At 45.7% G+C, this 23,858-nt stretch overlaps 1 protein-coding gene across 2 annotated transcripts in view; it reads right to left on the bottom strand.

The window, feature by feature from the left end:
• Positions 1–23,858, bottom strand: part of CHN2 (chimerin 2) — a 300,454-nt gene that overhangs the window by 88,871 nt on the left and 187,725 nt on the right. For both annotated transcript variants that reach the window (XM_019443693.2, XM_019443694.2), the window contains exons 4-6: positions 21,730–21,761; positions 17,231–17,344; positions 15,131–15,416 (exon numbers count right to left, since the gene is read on the bottom strand). In XM_019443693.2, coding sequence (XP_019299238.2) covers positions 15,131–15,416; positions 17,231–17,344; positions 21,730–21,761 — 432 coding nt within the window. The remainder of the gene's footprint in view (positions 1–15,130; positions 15,417–17,230; positions 17,345–21,729; positions 21,762–23,858) is intronic.

Below are 23,858 nucleotides of genomic sequence, written 5' to 3'. Positions count from 1 at the left end.
TTTGGGCCAGTGCAGCTCTGTGGGGCCCAATTGATGTGCAGAAGTGTGGTAATAGGTTTCTAGTTCTCCCCTTGCCTCCCACGCCCCGGGAAACTTGTGAGAAACCATTTCCCACACTTAGGTTTTCTGAAATCGGGAAGAGTGGGATGATCATTAGCTTCGAGAATAGCACCACCATTTAAAAACGGAAAAGCTTGGCCTTTAAACACTTGCCAACAGCTACTGTCAACAGCTACTGGCTTTTGCAATTGAACCTGGAGATGTGCCAGTATTCCCACCTCCGCCTCCTATGCTGCCCCGGTCTCTCTCTCCTCCAATACACCTGCCACATTGACATCAAGTCACGTCTCTGGTAGCTCCTTAAGCTTTCAGGCAGAAAGTCCAGACTTCTCAGCCTGCTCTTGTGGCCCTTCTCAAGCTCTCCCATCTCATCAGCCTCCCTCACTCTACCTTACCCTCTTGTCTGCCAAGCCACGCTCCTCCTTTTTGCTAGAAGGTCCTTCTCTCCTAGGCATGCGCCTGCTTTCCTTTGGGACTCTGTTAGAGCTATTATGGCTGCAGGAAACAGGAACTCTACCCAAACTAGCACTAGAACAAAAAAGAAAGGGAAATGTATTGGCTCGTAGACCAAGGCTGGAACTGCTCAAATGACCCTCTTAGGGAAAAGAACACGCCTCTTCCCTAATTGCTCTAGCAGAGACCCAGGGGCTCACTTACTGTGCCTGTGACTGATGCTGGCCCGTCCTGAGCTGGTCCTTGTAAGTGGGATTGGTCAGCTAGGGGGAGAAGAGTGCTTGGCACAGATCAGGTGCTCAATGACTATCTGACTGTTATTACTAATTATTAATAGTTAAGAGTGAATGACTGAATGAACAGCCCCTCCAGGGCAGCGCAATCCGAGTTATAGCTAAGTCACAATGAGGCAGCCAAAGGAAGCATGACCGGAAGGCTTGGGTGGGGTTGAGGAAGACTTTGCATGTCAGGAAATGCTTGAGCTTGGTCTAGAAAGGTAGGTAGCATTCCCTCAGTCAAGCAGGGGGCTGGGTGGGAGCAGAGGAGGAGCCCTGAAGAGGGGAAATTCGGGGTAAATGCTGAAGGGCATGAAATCAGTTGGTTTGCTCAGGACGCATTAATGGTTCACAGGTGTTGGCCTCTGGGACACAGCTCGTGGGAAGAAATAGAGGAGGGCAAGGGGACAAGATCATGAAAGGCCATGCGTGCCACCCCAAGGAGTTCACTATCAGGTAGTCAGGGGCTCCTGAAGAGGCTCTCAAGTCAGGACCTCCAGGGCTTGGGTCCCAGCTCAGCAGGTGAGTGGTCATGAATAAGTTACTGGAGCCACCCAATCCTCCCTCCCAGACCTGTTGTGAGGACAGAATATGACAAGCTGAAAGCACTCCTATAGTCCTTGGGGCTTGGTTGATGCTCGGCAAATGCTGGTGTTTCTTTCCTTTCCTTGTGACGCGGTTGATTTCCACATTCAACTCACGGGAGGACAAAAAAACCCAGTTCATTACAAACTCCACGCGAATCATTCTACAACTCCAGGACTGTAGCTGGTGTTTCACCAACTACCACGAGGGGGAACTGGGTCCCGCATTACTTCCTAACATCCACGAGGGGAACTGTGGTTTCAATTTCCTCTCACCCCAATTTCTCCCAGCACGGTGGGAAGTGAGACGCTTGTCACGGAAAACATGCAGACCATAGTCGTCACTTTGGGATCTGGCGAAAGTCTCTGGAGTTTTTCAATATTGCCAAATCCTTTCAACCTCACAGAGCTCGGGACTAAAAGATGTGCACAAGGGTGTTCTTTTGAAATCGCAGAGGGAGGCATGCTTGTCTGTAACGAGCCCTTGTCTTCTTAGGGAACTCTCTCGGCCATACATATTTCTTCTTAAGAACTAGTCAGTCAAGAGCAGGAGATGATTAGAATCATCCACAGAGAGAATGGGGAACTGATATGTGAAGAGGGAAACAATTCCCAATATCATGCTCTGTCCAGAAGCTTTAATATTAGACACACAGCAGATCGGTTTCCTTTGTCGGTGTGGTAGAGTGGAAAGGACAGAAGCCTTGAGGTCAAACAAGCCACTACTAGTTACCAGTAACTACTTCCAGGACTTGCAAGTTACCGGTTTTGTGACTCTGGCCAAATCACTGGACCCCTCCAAACCTCAGTTTTCTTGCTTCTGGCTGATAAAGAATAGGGAGCCTGAGACTTGAAGACTGGTATAAAGCAAAGTGAAACACTGTCAGTTTACAACGGATTAAAAACGACACCATGCTTGGAGCGCCTGGGTGGCTCAGTCAGTTGAGCGTCTGACTTAGGCTCAGGTCACGATCTCACAGCTTGTGAGTTCGAGCCCCGCGTCGGGCTCTGTGCTGACAGCTTGGAGACTGGAGCCTGCTTCGGATTCTGTGCCTCCCTTTCTTTCTGCCCCAACCCACTTGCATTCTGTCTCTGTCTCTCTCAAAAATAAATAAACGTTAAAAAACAAAGTAAAACAAAAAACTAAGCCATGCTTCGTTGCGGTTTTTGTGATTGTAACTTTCCTAAACTCATTCAGGATTCTAAATAATAGAAATCACTTATTTCATGAATTGTATTACATGTAATTTATATACATGTGCTATAACTATCCTCACTCTGTTAAAGGCATGTCAGCACATGCACAGCTCATAATTATGGGTCTTACTTCTGACTCTCAGTCTGAGTGTTAACCAAAGATTTGCTGCAGGTGACAGGGAACTGACTTAATAGTTTTTTTCTTTTTTTTAAGCCACCAAGTCACATGAGACCTGTAAAAGTTGCATTTGTGAACTTTAACTTATTCTTCTGATGGTCAGGCTTCATTAGCTTCATAAATAGAGACTAGGTACAAAGTGAAATATTAACTTTCTGGAAACTTCAAAGTGATTATGTATAAGGAAAGACGAAACCAATTGGGATATTTATAAATTACCATCATAAAACCCAGCCAGACATTTCATTATTGAGAAATGAGTAATGCCACTTCTGCAACCTGTTCCAGAGGCAATGAAATCAAATAACCCAAGATGTAGCCTTGACCATTTCATTTCCATGAATGTCAATGGAAATTACGCAGGGAACAAAATCCTTCCTCTTCCCCACAGCTGAGGGGGAAAAAAAATGAATTCTTACAGACTAAGCTTTTAATTCATAAAGATTACAGGTGGATTTTTGACTTTTTTTTTCTTCCAAGAAAATGGGGAGGGGCTAGAGGTTTCCAGCTTATGTCTCCTAATTTACTGATAATCTGGGGGGGTCTTGTGTTCAACAGAGGCTCTCTTTGGCCAGATCCGACACTGTAGATGGAGCTGTGTTTCTTTCCATTTTGTTAAACAAACAAACAAAAATTCCTGGCAAAATCATGCATAGATAAAAGGCTGGTTTATCAGAGTTCACTAGGACTCTTTAACCTATTGCCTTCATCTCATTTAAGTGCATATAATTATGACGAGGTCTAGAGATATGCTTAGGGCAGGGTCAGAAGGTGAGAGATGGAGACATGCACTCCAAAAGTGGTTTTGGGGTTATCTCCCATGTCTACCTGGTCATCCAAGTACTATAATTCCTACCCACTTCGGTCAACACGAGATGTTCCCTTTTCTGATTTAACATCTCCACGTCAAGGAAGAATAGTGTGGATCGCTCAATTAAAATGAAAACGAACCTGAATTCGAAGACTAGAGCTTTCGCTTTCTCAGTAACGGTGACAAGTAAGGTGAGGAGTAAGTGCAGGACAAAAGGGGGGCGGGCAGCTGCTGGGGGTGGCATGAGTTAGAGTTCTTCTGGCTACAAAGACAGTAGACATCCAAACTCAACACACACGCCCATTCCCACAGCTAAAAGGCTATGCGGGAATTAATTGACCAATGTAACTGACAGGACTGGAATCTCCAGCCTAGGGTGGCAGGCTCCAGACCTGCCTCCCAGGCCTCCAGGTAGAGGCACAGACCAAGTTCTGAGGACTCAGGTTCCCTCCCTTTCCAGCTCCACTTTCTCAGGCTCAGAGAAGAGCCTTCGGCCACCCAGACTCTGCTTCCTGCTGAATCCAACTTGGCAGAAAAAAAGGGCTGCAGGCCTTCTTTCTGAAACTCACAGTAAAAGTCTGTTGGTTTCAGTGGCTCTGACTTGACCACATGCCCACCCTTGAACCAACCATAGTGGCCAGGGAAATGGTACCCCTTGGGTCTGCCTTGAATGACAAATCCACCTCTGGGCTCAGGGGCTGGGTTCGACTCCACCAGAAGCACATAATTGGAGCGTGGGAGGCGAGGCAGCTCTGGGTGCGGTTTCCCGAAGATGGTGCCTAGGTTCTAGATGGCAACGGTGAGAGCTACTCACCATGGGGGTGGCGCTGGGGAGACTGCTAGGCTTTGACTAGAGAGACACAAAGGGTGGAAGGAGAAACACTGGAGGAGTAAGAAAGAGGGGGGCCAAAGAAAGAAAATAACGGGATTCCCTAAAGTTGTATCTCGTCCCACCAGTGTTCAATGTCACTACGTCAGCTTGAGCTTTGAGCCCATTTCTCATCTCTGCAGAAAGAGTGGTTCTTTACTGGGAGCATACAGCAGAAGCACCTGGAAAGCTGTTTCAAATGACACAGGCCCAGGATCAGTTGTGCTGCCCCCTGCCCTCCCCCCCCCCCCCCCCCCCCCCCCGCCCGAAGGCCAATGGGAAGAGCTCTGAGGTCACGATCAGGGCGAATACTGCAGTTTCTGCCGGGGGAGAGCAGTCCTAGGTGACAGCATCATTTACCGCCCACAGTCGAAGGTGATGAAAACGGCATACTGATTTCCCTTAACACCTGCCTGGAGACATACAAACATAAACTTTTCTAACTTTTCATCCATCAGAGGTCCTGCCTACAACAGCAGTTCTCAGAGTGTGAGGGACCTGAAGATACTTTCAGAGACCCCATGTGGTCAAAACTATTTTCATGAATTATCTCATCCACGGACTGACATTGTGACTAGCTTTTTAGAAACTACCATTTGTTAAGTTTTAGTCTGCTTTTTAAAAATATTTATATTTGAGAGAGCGCACATAAGCAAGGGGGGGGGGGTAGAGAGAGAGAGAGAGAGACAGACAGACAGACATAGAATCCGAAGCAGGCTCCAGGCTCCGAGCTGTCAGCACAGAGCCCAACGCGGGGCTCGAACCCACAAGCCAGGAGATCATGACCTGAGCCGAAGTTGGACGCTTCACCAACCGAGCCATCTGGCAACCCTGGTCTATTTTTTTTTTTTTTCAACTCTGATTTACCTTAAACAGCTACAAAAAACCATATTCTTCCTTTTTTTTTTTCAATGACATAGGTCTGCACAAGGCCAGAGCTCCTTCCTACACTTCAAACAAAATATTTCATCGCAGACTGAATACAAAAGCAGATGTGAGAACCCATGTGTTGTCTGTTAAGCCAGACACTAAAGAGATTTACAAAAAATGTAAAATAACGCCAATATTCCTACCAGTTTTTGTTTTGTTTGGACAGCGGGGTTATTTTTCATTAAAAAATAGGCCATTTACATAAACACGCAATGAATTTATTACGGCTATGTTTAAAAGAGTAAATACGTAACATTTTTCTCAGTTTTACTTTTAAATACAGTAAATATCAGTGGATACAACTCACATAAATGAAATCTCTCTGGGGTTCTCAGAAATTTTAAAGAGAATATAAAAAGCCAAAAAGTCTGGGGTTGCCTGGGTGGCTCAGCCGGTTGAGCGTCGACTTTGGCTCAGGTCACGATCTCGCGGTCCGTGGGTTCCAGCCCCGCGTCGGGCTCCGTGCCGACCGCTCGGAGCCTGGAGCCTGTTTCGGATTCTGTGTCTCCCTCTCTCTCTGCCCCTCCCCCGTTCATGCTCTGTCTCTCTGTGTCTCAAAAATAAACAAACGTTAAAAAAAAAAAAAGCCAAAAAGTTTGGGTACCTCTGGACCAGAATCCCAGTGGCTCAGATCACTGGGACCATTTTTATATTTAAGTGTCCCAAGCTGGCAGAACTGCCCACCTGCTTACACAGAGAATGAGCACGCACTACAAAAAGGCACCCCCTAGCCATTGCATAGCCTGATTCGTGCTATAAAACCTTGAGGAAGTGGGAACGATTCAGTGAATTCATTGCTGAAAATTTGTTCTTGCTCATTACTCCCACATCTGTTAAGCGTAGTCCTTTGAGATGGTCACCAGCATGTAACTCTACTCTCAGCCACTAGATGGCGCTGCTTACATAAAAATACTTGTGCAGACGAGGCGTCTCTAAATGAGCTGTTTATTCTAGAGATGTTGGATGGGGGTGAATGAGGCTTTGGCCCATCTTACTCTGACAAATACTGACTGGGTCAGGATAACTTTCCTTTCCGTTCCTGTAGATTTCTAACCTTGAGATCACTGACAGTGAGGAATTGGTAAAAAGTGCAGCTTTCTGATAGAAGAGAACCCAGGGGATTTAGTTATTCTTCTATTCAACTTTGCTGCTAAGAAACCACCAGCTGGCCTAAAAGGAAGAGGCATGGATTTTTTTTTTTCCCTTGTCCCTTCATTAAATTTCTTTTAAATCTATTCCAGTTAATTTCCCCCCATCATTTAAATGTTAGCCAGTGATCTGGGAAAAGGAGCCAGGAGCAAAGCCAACCTGTGAACCACCGGGGTTTACTATCTGAAAAATGTTTTCATGGAGGACTTTTCGTGTGCAGGCAGAGGCAGAGAATGAACACAGACATCTAAATTAGGACGTATAAGCAACATTAGAGCAGGTGGCACAGGTATCCCCGAGAGAAAAGGCTCCCTCAAGTATCTGATAACCTTTACTTCCTGTCCCGCCTTCTGCCTAACCAGGGGATGAGAACTTTAGAATCATCTGGGGAACCTTAAAAATAGAGATGCCTGAACTTCACTGCTGGGGGCTTTGATTCAAGAAGTCAGGAGAGGCCAAACATGGGTACTTCTTTAAAGCTCCCAGGGTGATGATTCTAAGCTGCAGCCAGTTTGAGAACCACTGACCCAGCCAAATCAACTATCTTTCAGACTGCACGATCAATTCCACACCATTAGGGGATTCTAATGTAAAATAGTGCTCCGTAAAACCTGGTTTTGTGAGCAAATGTAATCCAAGTTCAAATCCATTCTTACAGCATTATGTCCCACTCCATTTTATCACTCTGTGTGTGAGAGGTAGGAAGAGTCATTACTGCACCTGTCACATTTACTAGCTAAGTCACACTCATCTTCCTTCACTCCTGAGAAAAGACTGGTTATGTCAGTTACATATTATTTCCAAGGGCCCTCCTGTGGGGCAGATCTACAGGTTTTCCAGACCCTGTGAACGTGAGAGGATCTTTTCAGTGCCTTGATGCTTTCTACAGGAACAGTTCAGGCTCTTTCTTTGGCTTGGTGAAGGGCAATGAGCCACACGGCGTTTGAATCAATTGTCCTTAACAAAGCCACAAAGCCTGTCCGCCCTCCAGAACCAAGATCCTTTCCACAATGGCACAGGGGAGGAGCCCATCCAGGAAAAGAGCTAACCTCGTTATCTTGCATTAATGCCAATTACGGGGTCGGAACTTGAACTTTATACAGTAATTAGAACGGCGCTAACACAGGGAGCAGTGGAACTGGTCTGCATTCACTCCTTGCGTTGGTTATCCTCTGCCATATTCTACTCCCTTTTCTCAATTCATTCTCTGTCCTGCCTATCCCCACGGTGGGGAGACTGACTCATGTGGACTGTATCCCCAGCGACTTTGCTCTACGGCTTTAGGTACAGTTTGCCCAAATGGAAGGTAGAGGCAAGAGATCAAGGGTAGAAGAGAGAGAGAGAAGTCAGATTATTTCTTCCCCTACCGCCTCCCTCTTGTGTGATATGGCAGCCTGGACTGATTGTGGGAGCCTCTCCTGTACAGTCCCCCTACATTGTGAATCCCCCTTCTCTGCAAGCCCCCCTCCTGCAGGAGCCCCCTGCGGTGTGGGAGCCCCCCCTGCGGGAACCCTCCTTCTGTGGGAACCCTCCAATTAAGTAAGCCCCCTTCTGTGCAAGCCCCCCTTCTGTGGGAGCCCTTCTCTTACGGGAGTCCCCCTCGTCTGGAAAACCCCACTCCAGTTCTTACTAGACATCAATAACCCCAGGGTCTTCTTCTGGTCCCTTCAGCACGGGGGAGGTAACTGCTTCCTGCCATTCCCAACCCCTGAGAAAAATCCCTTGTTAATCAAATTCTCTTCAACATCCCAGTGACTATGTCTTCCATTTCCTGCTGGGTTCTGATTGCTAGGACACCTTCTAGACTAACCGTAACCTGAATTCATTTTTCACTTTTCAATCATTCACATAGAAGTCCTGTAGGTATAACTGATGTTCCTCAAAGATCTGAACTTTAAGAGAATTTCTAAGTTGCATTTTTTTTCCCACCTACGCCTTCAGGACCTCGAGATGTCTTTGAAATACTCCCGACTAACGGGTGCCTCAGTTTCCTGTCGTGTAAAACGAAGGGACTGCACAAAATGGTCTCCAGGACTCTCTTCCTCCAGGCTCTGGCTTTTCCTGCCCTCAGGGAGTCAAGTCAGCCCAGGGAGGAAGAAGCTGTCCAAAGGGAAGGGGGGGCCTTGTGAGATACCGTCTTGGTGTATTTGGGATACACATTCCTCAGGGGGAGTTCAGTCTATTATTTTAAAGTTTTAAAGTTAGCCATCTGCTGTCCATTGGGCTGTGTGTCCTCTTAAGTTATCATAAAGAGTATGTGCAAAGCTCTGGGGCTGTTTTGTGGTGGGAGTGATTCCTTCAGCGTCTGTGAAGGAGGGTGAGCCTCAACAGGTTTTACCAGAGAGTCTGTACTGGAGGCTAAAGGAGGGACAGGAACTGACCGATCACAGGAGGGGAAGGCATTTCAGATGGCAGGCATAGGGGGAATGGGAGGGGAGGCGAGGGGACAAGAACATTTGTGGACTGCAGGCCAGTGGGGGAGGCCAGCAGTGGAAGACAGTCTGGGAGAGGTGGGGCTGGACTGCAACGGGCGTTTCCATTCATTTTTCAATGTCCCTCACCACTTGCTGCCCCAGGGATTGCTGCAGCACTTGCCTTCAGGCAGGGTGGCCCGTTAGCACCTGTCCTCGCCATGCACCTCTTGCTTCTCTGACGCAACTGTCTGGGATACCCGTGGGCACCCACCTGGCTCTCCACATGCACAGCCTGGTGCGCAGGACACTTAGCAGCTCACAAGCACCCCTCAGCCAATAGAGGACAGGCGGTGGTAAACACCCCACTTCAATTCCTCTCAGGAGCAATTCCAGATGGCTCCGCAGAACATGCCCAACTCAATAACGTCCATTTCCACTGGCTTCTCATCTGTTTCATTCTCCTGACTTCTCCTTCCCGCTCATTAGAATGCCTTTCCAAATTACCAATGGACCAAATCCTTGCCTCAGGCTCTGCTTCTAGGGGAGCCCAGGCTCAGACAAGCTGCAAATGTCCTGCTGAGGAATATGGACTTTGTCCTGCAGACAAAGCAAATCATAGCATTTCCAAGATGAAAACAACAACAGTGAGAGCAACACTCTTATGAACAAAATGTCATCAAGGGCCACCGGCTCCTAAGTACCATTGCGGGATTTGGAGGAGGGTGGCACAAAGAACCATTCAGTCTGAGCTCAACTGACTTGTGAGGCTTCTGTTGGTCAGCAAGACCTGGAGGTCCGTCCTCTGGTGTGGCCACTCCTTCCTGCTCCAGGGCAGTGGAGGGAAATGTAATGTCACTGCTGGGCAAAAATCTCTGGCAGGCTGACTGGTTCGTGTGGGGGAAACGGCAAAATAAACAACGAGAGGATCACCTTGGATGCAAAGAAGGGAATTATTTCAAAAAGAAAATAGGCAGAGTGGGGTTTGGGAGAGATTCTTCTTCTTTGAAGCCACGCATCTGTAGAGGAGCACATCCTAACCAGGCTCAAAGCCCTTTAACCGGGAAAAGGTCAATCTTCTGATCTCACAGGAAGAAAAACAGAAACCGAAGAGGGCTTCCTTGCTGCCACAGGAAAGCAAGAGAAATCTGGGAGTTGGTCCGAACTGCTTGAGAAAGCAGAGGTGGCATGGCGTGGGGGAGCATGAAAAATGGGGGGAAGTCTGGGCAGGATCCCAGGGGAGCAATGCCAGCGAGGAAGCAACATCCAACCCATTTCCGGGACCGTCACATGGAAGTCTTCATTGGGTGATTTTGGTCCTGTGCTATAGTTATCTTCTTCTGGTCCCCAACCTTAGTTTAAAGGCTGCCGCATATAGACTCTTTGTTAACCATCCAAGGGAGAAATGAAGGGAAAGTGGGGGTGGGGGGTGGGGGTGGAGAGGGAGCTGTCAGGGTGGGGGAGGGCCCGTGCCAAGGGGTGGAAAAAAGCAGCCTGGGTCCAGAGGCTGGAACTGCTTGGTCTCTCTCTGCATGTGTGTATGTGATGCCTTGAGTACAGAAGATGTTTTACTCAGGGTTTGCTCTAACATATGTGAATTTAAAGCATATTGCATTCTTTTTTTTCTTACTTAATTAAAAAAAATTTTTTTAACGTTCATTTTTGAGAGACAGAGTGTGAGTGGGGGAGGGGCAGAGAGAGAGGGAGACACAGAACCGGAAGCAGGCTCCAGGCTCCGAGCTGTCAGCACAGAACCCGACGCGGGGCTCGAACTCACGCACCCCGAGATCATGGCCTGAGCTGAAGTCAGACGATTAACCAACTGAGCCGCCCAGGGGCCCCTTCTTCTTTAATTTTTTGAATAGAATGCTTCACTTATCATGGTTCAAAATTCAAAGAGTATGAAATAGTAGCCAGGAAGAATCTCTTTCCCACCCTTACCTCTCAGATACCCACTTCCTCACCCCACAGACAACCAATGACACTTGGTCTTGTACCGTCAAGGGACAGTTTATCATTTTGCAAGAAAAAAACATACACGAAACTGTTTTTCTCCTGGTTTACACAAACGAAACCGCATTATACACACTATATTGCAAGCTGTTTTTTGCATTTAATAACTCCGGGGAATCTTTCCATATCAGCACATGTGAATATGCTTACCCTTTTCTTGGATTGCATGATACTCCTTTACATGGATGTCCCCTAATTCATCTAAGCAGTCCCCAGCTGATGGGCATTTAGCCTATTTCCTAACAGCGGCCATTACAAAAAATCATGAAATGAATAAGCTGGTTAGATATGCTATATTCTAAACTGTGCTTTTATTCTGTCAAGAGTACGGATGATTTTTATCCAGTAAAACATATACGCAATTGAATGCAGCAGGCCGAATTTATTGAATAAACATGGGCTATTGAAAATTTGTTGTCACATGTATTTGATTCAGCAGGGTATCCTTCATAAGAAAGCTTAGCTATTAACAGCAGTGCATTTTTAAAAACAGATCATGTAAGGGGCGCCTGGGTGGCTCAGTCGGTTAAGCGTCTGACTTCAGCCAGGTCACGATCTCGCGGTCCGTGAGTTCGAGCCCCGCGTCGGGCTCTGGGCTGACAGCTCGGAGCCTGGAGCCTGTTTCCGATTCTGTGTCTCCCTCTCTCTCTGCCCCTCCCCCGTTCATGCTCGGTCTCTCTCCGTCTCAAAAATAAAAATAAACGTTAAAAAAAATTAAAAAAAAACAGATCATGTAAATATTGAGTGATTCTTAGCATCAGCTGACTTAGCATGGTGAGAACCAAGGGTGTGTGCTTAAAGCAATCAGGGCAGTGAGAACAGAATGAGGCCTCACTGCTCTGTAGGTTTAAGAAGCTCTGAACTTGGGGCTTAGAAATCTGAGTTTGGTTCCGTACTCTGCCAGGGTGTCTTTTTCAGTAAAATGGGGACAATGATTCCTGCTCTATGTGCCTGGCAGTTGTTCTGAGGATGAAATGAGAAATTACTTCACATGTGTGAAACTGGTTTATAAACTATTTATTTTTTAATATTTTTATCTATTTTTGAGAGGGAGAGAGACAGTGCTCTCATGCAAGCAAGGGAGACACAGGGAGAGGGGGAGAGAATCCCAAGCAGGGCTCAAACCCAAGAACCAGGAGATCATGACCTGAGCCAGAATCAAGAGTTGGGCACTTAACCAACTGCCCAGGAGCCCTGAAATTGGTTTCTAAACTATAGATGTCTGAACCAATGTTAAATCCTGTTCTATTGCTCATAGTCCTGGTTTTGAGGGTCTGTACATAATCCATCTATGTCATCAATTCTGAAATAAGTTTCATAGAAGAAATGACACTGAGCATGACCATTTTGATTAAATGCACCAAAATGGTGGCCCTTAAATATCCTAATATTTTAAAAACCGATTAAGTAAAGAATCAGAAAGGAAAGGATTACTACTGGCTAACTACCCCAACTCTTTTTGTACCCTCCCCACCTCCCCGCCTCATCTATAGTTTATTAAAATCAAGTTCACTGCTAACCATCTTGATAGGAGATAAATCTGGAAACCACTCAAATCTGATGTGGTAAGTAATATCTTTATGCCAATTAACACTGATAATATTCTTGGATTTTCAGGTAACATACTCTCTCTGGATTCATTTGGAAATGATCAATAAAATAATTGGGTGAACAAAGTTTAAGTACTCTGGAAAATGAAATGCTGGGCTGTCTGGATTTGAGAATTATTAGGAAACCTACCCATTTCACTCATTAAAACCTTGAAGATGCGCCATTATCGAAGCAGACAGGTGCCTCGGGCACTTCTCAGTCAACCCATTTAAGCTTCCGCTACCTCTTGTCTAGTCACTGCCTCCATGGCAACAGTCCACTGACCTGCCCTTAAGGGAAACAGAATTTCTGGCAAGACTGAGACTTTTAATAATTCCACTTGTCAATACAGGTCAGAGAGAAAAAGATGGATTTGTACCAAGTTACTTAACAAACTCTCTAACAGAATGAGCAACCTCCAGCAAGTGACCAGACCCAGTGTTCCGAATGTCCCCAGGAAAGCCAAACATTGCATCGTTAGTGGCAAGAAAATCCACACCAGCCACGCCTGTCCATCAAACCCTTCACGGCACTCGGACTTCTTCTCTCAATGTTTTCTTTGCTTAGCTTTCCCTAGAAAGGCGAAAGTGTGCTGGGAAGCTCATCTGAAGTGATAATTAACCTGATTATTCATTTCCTCCAAGATTTCATTGTAATAAATAAATACAAAATGATCTGCAACGAAGGACATCTTTTGTCATGCAAGTTTCCCTATGGGAATAGCATCTAGGAATGTCAGTTTCTAGTGACCAAACTTCCCTCTTGGCCAAGGACAAGTCTCAAGAATTACCAATTCAACTACCCAGAACCCAAACTCTCATCCCAAACATACAAGAGACACTCTTTCTATTCACCTCTTTTCCTGGAAATATTCTAGTGTAAAGCCTGCAGTTGTAACAGATTGCCTTTTTGGAGGCATTACTCTCTGACTTGGAAATATAAACACTGCTTCAGAGATTTATTTTATGATTCATCTTCTGATTTGTCATGGCTGGGAAGGTCAGCTTCCAGATTTTCTATTCTAAATTACTTTTGAGCAGATTTTACAAACAGACTACGGAATGGCTTTTGCCTGAACCAGAACAAACTCTGAAAGTTAGGGCTCAAGTCCCCTCCCTTCCCCTTGGTAAAATGTAAACAGTCAGAAGACCCACCATTTCCCAAGTCAATTATTTGTAAAAGAATAACAGGTGCTTTGGAGGCACTGGAGTTATAAAAAGGAAAATGGCAAATAATTTTTTCATGGGCCAGCTGCTCAGCTGATGTGCTTTTGGGGAAGGTTCTTCTAGGCTCTAAAACTCAATCAGCAAATCAATTAAGATCGTGCCCGTCTCTGCCATCAGGACCGCGCGTTGCCTGCCTCTGCCCTCCTCCCCGTTCCAGTGATTTCTGGTGCGTCCCTGTCCCAAAGCCAAGGCAGCCAGTCAACCTCAGGTTCCTTTGCTTTAGGCCCACACTGGACAACGGGGGAGGGTGGGGGGCGCCGTTCCGGTTTAATTAAGGATGAGTAATCACCACTCTGCTCTGCTCCTTGATATCCGTCCCAGTCCAAGCTTGCCTTTGACAGTGGGCTCAGCACAGACTCAGTGGGGGCTGACCGGCGTGACTGGCTGTCACTTTCTTTCAGTGGAAAACAGACAGGACCAGGCAAAGCAGATGGTTCCGAAAGGGGCACTTCCAAAAAACCTGCTAGCAAACTGTGGTGGTGCCTTTCAAATAAACAGCAACTTACTGGAGAGGAAAATCAGATCTTCCTCGCCACATCCTGCCACCGCCCATCCAGCTTGAACATCGCGCACTTAGAAGTTTCTAATCCTCACGAGGCATGATAACTCTTCGGTTGGGGCAAAGGACAGCCTGTCTTTTAAGCCTCCCAGAGATAGCCATCATCACCGATAAAGGCTCCCACCTCTGTCAGTAAAACCTGTTATCTAGGTAGGACCACCTTCAGGAGAGGGCTGACCTGTGCATCTCACATGGTCGCTCAGTCCTAAGACACAAATACCATGTGTTTGCGTAGCTAGGTGGAACTAGAGGCAGCCAGGAAGGCCTCAAGTGGCATTAAAACCAAGGACTATTTTCATCACAAAACATTAATAAAGTGACAAATAATTATTTGTGAAGTCCTGGCTCCGGCCGTCAGAGTTTGGGCAAATCAATCCATATTTCCGGGCCTCAGTGAGAGTAGACGATTTCTTTTTCTTTTTTTTCTTTCTTTCTTTTTTATTTTTTTTAGTTTTTTACATTTATTTATTTTTGAGACACAGAGTGAGACAAAGTGAGAGTGGGGGAGGGGCAGAGAGAGAGGGAGACACAGGATCGGAAGCAGGCTCCAGGCTCTGAGCTGTCAGCACAGAGCCCGACGTGGGGCTTGAACCCACAGACTGTGAGTTCATGACCTGAGCTGAAGTCAGACGCTCAACCCACTGAGCCACCCAGGCGCCCCTAGACTGGAGGATTTCTAAGGTTCCTTCTAGCACAAAATTCTAGATTTCTTTGGGCGGGGCTGGGTCTCTGCCAGCATTCTGGTCAATCACATACACAATGAATCAAGCCGTTATTCAGCATAGATTAAAAACAAAAGACTGTTTCTGTCACACACGGTGCTTACCTTTTCAACCGCCGTGTGTTCTTCATTTGCGACGCTTGTTTTCCTTGATTCGTTTTTCGACCTGCTCAGCCTCCTGGATACTTTTTCTCTGAGCAGAGTGGCATATCCAATGTGCTCGTAAATGGGGTTTGTTGTCATTTTGGAAATGTATTCAGAAGCTTTTGTTTCTACGTACAGTGTTATCAAGCCGTCTGTGACCAGATCGTGAATCGATTCAAATCTCTTCTCGCCCACGAAGTGTTTTCCATCATAGAAGAGCCTGTAGTTTAAAGTCTGGTTTCCAAACCTGTCCCCAAGAGAATGAGAAATCACAACAGTGTCAGAAGCAAGAGCAGTGAAGAAAATCAGCAACTAACAGTTTTTGGGTGTACTGTATGCTAGGTGCTGAACTAGATACTTGGCATGATTTCTGCCCTCCTCCCCCCCCCCCACCCCATCAAATTATCATAGAGAGCCTTTGAGACAGGTAGAATTACTACCCCCCACTTTACGGCTGAGAAATCGGAGATCTGAAGAGATTGGGTACCTGCTTGACGTTATGCCCCTGGAAAGAGGTAGGGGTGGGATTTAACAACCAGGCGGTCATATGGTATCGTTTGACCCTAGAAATCACGACGGCCGTTCGGCCCTTATCATCCTCATTTGTAAAAGGCAGAGGGTAGAGCCTGGTCTACAAATATTTTGCTTTCAAACTTCCGTGTTGAACACTGGCCACACCCCTCTACCCCTCCCCTATGACCTGGCAATTGCCTCTGCAAGGCCTTGATGGGCCCTTTATATTACATCTTTGACCGCCACCAGTCGAGGAGCTCATACTTCCCCCCATAGTTAGTGCCACGGAAGGGAGGTGAGGGGAGTTGGGTGAAGCTCCCCGCTGGAACTGCCATTGCCAGGGTCCTAGGGATCTGGGATCAATAAGGGACCTATAAGGTTCTTCCCCCTTTAGTACTGGCTGACCCCTCTTGGCCTTGGTCCTATATCGCACAGCCCCTGCTTAGTTCCCCACTGGGGCTGCCAGCACTTGTTGCTGGAGAGCTGGGGGACTGGGGGATAGGGAAATACTTTGCACACCTCGGGCACTTACTAGCTTTTGAAGTACTTCCTTATATTGACATCATCTAAGATATGTTCCCTGGGTGCAACTTGGAAAGTGTTCCACAGCCACGATATTCAGATGTCACACTGAATACGCCACTGTGGGCTGGCTGGGACGTGTTTCCAAATGATACCATTCATGCTATGGAGAAAGGTCTTCCCAATTCCAAAGAGGTCATAAGTGAACTTCCAGAAGACAATTCGATCCTGGAATTGGATGCTTTCCCCAAACTTTATGGGATTGCCGTAAGAATCAACTGGCATCACATATTGGATCGAGCTTACAAAGGTGCAGAAAATGCAACGTTTTTCGGGCACTGTGATTTTTTCCAGTTCTTGTGATGTTGTGGTGAAAGGCTGCTGAGAACTCAGCTCCCACGGCTTGCTAGCACAGAGCATCATGACTGCCATTGGGAGTCAATGGGAGCCATGGGTCAACGTGATCCCTGAGAAAACCCCATGGACAAACTCCACGTCGGTCCAGACGCACATACGCAACGTGAGGCGAAGACTTATGACAAGGGCTCCAGGGAACTAACTGAGGCAGGGGTGTCGCTCCCTCAGCTGGCTCAGTTTCAGGCAGAAGTGACTACAGGGGCACTAAATTCCCAGATAGTTTTCCAGTTTACTGTGTGTGCAGAAACAGAACCTCTGTGCCCATCCTACTGACAACATCTGTAGCCTAAGAAGTGTATGAGCCTCTCATATGCTACTGATACTCTGTCAACAAAGCAAAAATAAAAAATAAGTAGTGGGGAATGGGGAGTGATAGGTTAATGGGTACAGAATTTCTGTTTGGGATGATGAAAAGGTCCTGGAAAGGCAATAACGGAGATGGTTGCATAACATTAAGAATGTACTTAACGCCACTGAATCGTACGCTTAAATCTGGCTCAGATGGTAAAATTTATGTTACATATATTTTACAGCAATAAAAAAAAAACGGGGAAAAGTAAATAAAGTCACTCATAAAGCAGCTGCAACAATGGATGAGATCAAGTTCACCTTAGAGCTAACGTGTAGCATCCTGGCTGGCGTTGGCTTTCTCTAAGAATGTAGGCGCCCTCCACGCCTCCGAGAAGCTCGTCTGCCTGCTCCCTGGAGATGATCCCATGAAACCTGAGGAGAGACAGACCGTCCTTGTTCTCGACTGACCACGTACAAAGTATGCACCACAAAGAGTGAGGCTAAAAAAGATGGTGGGGCCACGCAGAACCCACTGACCCCGACTTGGAGGAAGAGGGGAGTAGCGACCATATATCTTCAAGATGCCTTTGGAACCACTTCTCAGCAGGCACCCAAACATATAAGGAGTATTCAGGTAGGCAAAACAAAGGAATAAACACCCAGTCCCCCTGGCTTTCTGCTACTGTCTTGCTCTCAAGCTGAAAATTAAAGTCAAAACAAAAAGCCAGGTGACGGCTCCTTTTTTAACCATGGGGAATAACAAAAGGGCAATTACCAACTTAGCTCTCAGTGCAAACACAGAAACTATGTATTGTCTGGATTGCTAATGAACACTATCGATTATCAACCTGCTCACTTCAGGTGCAGGGTGTTGTTAATTTTAAAGACTCATTCTCTGGAAATAATAGCCAACTATAATCAACACTCTTCTATTTCTTTTAATTTTGAGAGCAATCGCCTAGGGATATGTTTTCAAAAATGTATGTATTTTTCTTTTTAAAGAACGTTTATTATTAGTTTTAATTTTAAAAGTAATACACATGCATGTAGAAAACACAGCGTATCTAGAAAGAATGCAGGCTTGGCCAATGATGGCTCTGCTCTGGAGGCAGATGTCTGAGATGCACAGAGTGGACAGTGACTCCTGGGAGCCAGGGGCAGGCACTGGACCACTTTCTCTCTTGTCTTTAAGTAAAGGCAGCTTCCCCTCCCCCACAACCCCCACCATCACTTATCAGAGAGTTGATCAATCCATGTATCATAGGAAAGTGGGGGAGCTGGGTTGGGGGGGTGAGGTCAGTGCTTAGGGATCCAGGCTATTCCCATTTGGGTAATCCCAAACTTGAAGATCTTTGGGGGAATAAATTAGAGAAGAAATTTTTCTGCACAGAGAATCCTTATTTCACCTTCTTGGAGTCGGGAGGGGGGAAGGGGAAGTTGGCTAGACAAGTTTTGGCTTTGCTCCCCAGGACTGTGAAAATTAAGTGAGGAGAAATGTAGAATGATAATATTTGGGGTGGGGGATAACTATTTCAATATTTATTTGCCTTTTGTACTTTTTAAAATTTTTTTTAACATTTATTCATTTTTGAGAGACAGAGTGAGGGTGAGGGAGGGGCAGAGAGAGAGGGAGACACAGAATCCGAAGCAGCCTCCAGGCTCTAGCTGTCAGCACAGAGCCCGTCGCGGGGCTCAAACCCACGGACGGTGAGATCATGACCTGAGCTGAAGTCGGACGCTTAACCGACCGAGCCACCCAGGCGCCCCTGGAAATTTTAAATTTAAATCCCAAGAGCCAACAAGTGGAGACCCTGGAGCAGCACCTCTCTGAAAGGAGCACGGATGTGGCATAAAAGCAACCTGACTGCCCCCAAAGAGACCAGCGTCCCCAGTTCTTGCAAGAGGGAGACTCAGAGGAACTGGGGCAGAGCTCAGATGCAGGATTGGAACTGACGGATCTGTGTCCGGGGACCCTGGAGCCAGAGCAGAGGGGTCTGGGGCTTTGTGCGGGCGGCCACTGAACCCTGTGACCCTTGTGGGAACGGCTCCTGTGCAGTCTGAGCTGGGCTGACAGACCTGAAGGAACCCTGCAGGTGCTGGGCCAGTGGAAGTGTGTGCAAAGAGCACGTGTGTGAGTGTGTCGATAAGAGACAGAGGTGGGAGGAGAGAATGGGTGTGTGTGGGCATGAGAGGGTGTGTGCATGAGGAAGAGTGTGTATGTGAGAGAAAGAGGGCATGTGTGTATATGAGTGTGTATGTGTGTGTATGAAAGACAGTGTATGTGTGAGAAAGCATGTGTGTATATATGAGAGTGTGTGTGAGAGAGTATATGTGTGTGCATGAGAGTGTGTGTGTGAGAGCATGTGTACGTATGAGAGAACGTGTGTGCATGAGCGTGTATATGAGAGAAAGTGTGTGTGTGAGAGAGAGCATGTGTGTATATGAGACCATGTGTGCAAGAGAGAGACAATGTGTGTGTGTGTGTGTGTGTGTGTGTGGTGACAAGGACATGCTAAGGGGCAGGAGGGGCATCGGGCATCAGAAGACACTGGAGTCAGAAAGGACAAAAGCTGGTTCCCCGAGAGGTATGAGCCTGGGACATCCAGGACATCACCTGATGGTGGGCCAGGGCAGGGGAGGCGATGACTACAAGAGGATGGGGCACACACAGAGCAGGGCACAGGTCACTCTTGGCGGGCAAGAGATACCCCAAACAGGCAGTTAGCCTGAATGCAGTCTTAACTCCCTTGACATGTTGAGGCGATAGCCCGGCAGCAGACGTCAAGTGTCAAGAACCAAGTTGAATTCAATTGTTCAAAAGAAGAAAATTACAGTTCTGTGAATCTAGGTTGTGGCTCATCATGCCCTTGACGCATGGGTTTAAAAATATCCATGATGTATATATCTTATGATCCCTTCTTTGCAGAAAGAAAGCGTGCACAGGAAAACACCAAAGGAATGAGCTGAAGGGGAAAGTCAGCAGCGATTTCTCTGGTGGTGAGTTGTGAATGTTCCCTACCTTTCATAGCTATATATTTTCTAATTTTCCCAAATTAGCGGATGTTAAGTTATCCATGTTTTAAGAATAAAATGCTTATGCACAGGGAGGCAATTCAAAAGTTAAAAGAGGTAAACATGTAAACAGTCCTGAGTATAAACTCTTTCCGTCAAGGTATCTGTTGTCAACAGTTTGTGATTCCTAGTAGGAAACAAAAATGCATATATGTTTCCTGAAGAGAGCATATATTACTTTTCGAATGGAACGAAAACCTTTTATTTTTAAAAGGGAAAGGGAAACACGGAATCTGAAGTTTTAAAGCTAATTTCCCTCTAATACAAAAGTCTTCTTTTTTTCTTTTGTGGTCAAGAGAATGTTTCTTTGCTGTCCTCTCACTACGTAGTTTTTGTGGATTGGGGATTGGAAAACAGTAACTAAAAGGTCATCCAACAAAAGTGTTACGCGATACAGAAAATGCACAACAGAGGTCCTTTTGCAATTCACATGCAAAAGTGTCCCATTTGAGAAATCCAAATCAGTATACTGAAGTAAGGAGCCATCCTACAACTAACTAGGTTAGATGTTAGGGATGTGGGGATGTGCGAGCAGAGGCCGGTGCTCCCCGGCGGGGAGCCGAGGGTGCTGGTTGAATTCCCAAGGCTGGGAAGTAAGGCTCAGAAATGCAGTCGTGGCCATTAGGAAGTGACTGCCAGGCTGGGACATGTAAGAGGGTCATCCATCATGAAGATGAGGTCCCGATGGGGAAGGGGATAGAGGAAGAAGGTTTGGATTGGTCAGGAGAGCTTGGGAGGTGGACTTGACCTCCTAAAGAGACTGCGGCTCCTAAGGCCTCCGGGTTGGACGTGGGAAGCAAGCGAGCTGTGCACCTGACCCCCCGCGTGGGCTGCTCTGTCTGTGCTTTATAAGCTGCTCCATACGCCGCAGCCTGAGACTGAGAATTCTTTTTATGGCATGCCTATTTGGTCTCCGGTAGGCTTCTGAGAAAAGGAAACAACACGAGTTGAAAGTAAGAGGGAGATGGGAGGAAATAATCATTATGGGATTGAGGCAATTTGGCTAATACATCCAAGTCCAGAGAAATCATCATTGTGGTTTTATGAGACCACAGGGAAATGAGGTGACTTTTCCAGGCTGCCTTTACTGAGGTACATGAAAATAAAGAATTCAGCTACGCAGTTTACAATCTCTGACACTCTAAATGTTTATGCAGTACCAAGGTAGAAAATGAAATAAAATACGAACAGAGCCTCAGTCATGGAAAATGCTGCCTTACGTTTCAAATACTTGCCAGAAACTCAGTGGCTGCTTTACTGGCGAGAACTATAGCAGGAGATACTGTCCCTCCCACGTTAATGGCAGCCAAGCACCTGAGTCTTATAAAGAAAATTCAATACAGGGGCGCCTGGGTGGCTCAGTCGGTTAAGCGTCCAACTTTGGCTCAGGTCATGATCTCGCGGTCTGTGAGTTCGAGCCCCGCGTCGGGCTCTGTGCTGACAGTTCAGAGCCTGGTGCCCATTTCAGATTCTGTGTCTCCCTCTCTCTCTGCCCCTCCCCTGTTCATGCTCTGTCTCTCTCGGTCTCAAAAATAAATAAACGTTATAAAAAAATTTTTTTTAATAAAAAAAGAAAATTCAATACAAAGGGGCCTGATTGCATTTATCCTTATTATTAAACACTTGCACAATGGACATTTGATGATGAAGACCACATATTAGAAGATTTTTAATATTTAATATTTCAATGACACACGAAACGACACTTATTACATTATTAAAACAAAGAATAGCATGATACATACTCTCTTCCATAATATTTTGGTCTGTTCTCCACCTACATTAAAAAGAAGAAAAATATTAATAATGCATTCGAATTCAAATCAGATAGATAAAAATGCTGTTCACACGAACGTAGCTAATCCTGATAGTAACTTTATTACAGTTTTTACTCCTCAAATCAGAGATCCGTGAGACCACAGAGTTAACCAGTGCATTCCTCTATCTTGGATAGGAATGATGTAGAATCATCATATTTCTCTAATCATTAAGCTCATTCCCCACCTAAACTCAACCACCCAATAAAGGAATTTTCAAAGGAAACAAAGGGAAATATTAAGAACTTTATAAAGATATTACAAGGCATCATCCGGAAAAAGAAAATGCATAAAACGCAAGCATTTAGTTCAATCTTCATCCAATTGTTTCATTACGTAGTCATAATAAAAATAAGAAGCGTACCTGTATTTAAAAATAATTTGGTCTCTTTCCAGATCAAATCGATACTCTTTATTTTTAAACAAATGGCTAATGGTCTGAAATGCACTTGACACCAGAGGCAAGATACAGAGGACAACATTTACGGCTTAACTAAACATCATAAGCATCCCAGAAAACATTCTGCAATCACATTTTTAGCTGTTGGATCATCTCGTTTGGTTTTTAGCACATATGTATACGATAATCTACTTTCTTGAGAACTTTGTTTTCTTATGTTCGTGGTGTTAGAATTGGTAAGAAATTAACATGAATTCTCACGCTCAGCTTTTGTTCTCCTAATCTAACTCCAGGGACACTGAAAATAGAGTAGAGCCACATTAAGTCATGGATTTTCGCTGATGGTTATGACAGCAAGTTTATGTTTATTTACTAGAGGAGAATGTGAGTGTGAGTCTGGCAGCCATTTCATTTGCTGTCATTTCTGTCCACAATCAGATGGGCAGTTTTTTCAGCAGGGCTCACCGGCACAGTGGAGGGATTTCAGGGTCCTGGGCAGTTTCTTGGCCTCCCTTCACTCTCCAAAGGATGCAGGGGGATTTGAGTGGGCAGTCAGGAGCCATAGAGCAGAGGAAAAGGTTCAGAAAGGGAGAGTTGAGGACCACATTCACAAGCCTGCCTCGGACAAGCCTCACTGGTATAAAACTCATCATCTAGACACGTCTAAACATATGCTCACTCTTCTGTGCATTTCACACTTGAAAAGCACTGAACCAAGAGGGGGCGTTCATAACTCTTAACATTCAAGGTTTGAAGTCTGCTCTGTGTTATTTACAAAGGAAGATCTAAATAATATCATTAACAGAAGCACAAAGTGTGTAAAAGGCACCTTGTTATCGGATGTGTACCATTACTCTACATGCTGGGAAGCTTTTTGATAGGAGTTGAATATGTTGTCATTTATATCATTCTATTAGCTTTCAAAGTTCTTTCTTACTTTTATGATCCTGTACCTAGGTATCTGCAACACCAACATGCCATAGAAGAAATTTAGACTAGAAAAATCAATGGAAGGAAATAATATACAACGGGCAAGATATCTCTCCGATCTTTGAGAGTCAATTTTCCATTCCTTTGAAATGACTCCCTATGTCTAAGGACAGCTTTATTTCCATCCTTTTGGCTGTGCCATAATAGACATTTGCAAATCTGGGGTTATCTCCCAGCCCGACCCTCCAGTTCTCGTCTCTTATCTCCCAGAAAGGGAAGAATAATTCATCTAACTTTCAGGATGGACAGCATGGAAGATAGAGCCTACCGCTAACTCCTGGCATGTAAGTAAGTAGTTCATGAGTGTCAAATTTGACTCCTGAGAAGATAACAAATTGCTTTCGGTTCACTCGTCAATCATAAAAATACATGGCACGCTTATTATGCTCAGGGTTCTGTGCTCAGCCCTGCATTGTTCATGAAACAATAACCTCAAAAGTGTGGAGAGGAAAGGTCTGAGGAGCTCGGGAGTGTTCTGCTCTTGTGGCAGGAGGAAACACGTGGGAAATCTACCATAGGCCCCCAAATACAAAAGTCAGTCTTTACGGTGCCTTGCGGGATACCAAATAAGATTCTGCCTGTTAGAGGACAGGTTGACCTAAATGAGGGACAGATCCGCTTATGGGAACCACGAGAATATACAAGAGCACTGATTTGTGAGGGACAG

This window comes from Panthera pardus, unplaced genomic scaffold (assembly GCF_024362965.1).
Source record: "Panthera pardus isolate Hobbes unplaced genomic scaffold, ASM2436296v1 HiC_scaffold_8, whole genome shotgun sequence".
In the NCBI taxonomy this organism is placed as follows: domain Eukaryota; kingdom Metazoa; phylum Chordata; class Mammalia; order Carnivora; family Felidae; genus Panthera; species Panthera pardus.
This window is presented reverse-complemented; position numbering and strand designations above follow the sequence as displayed.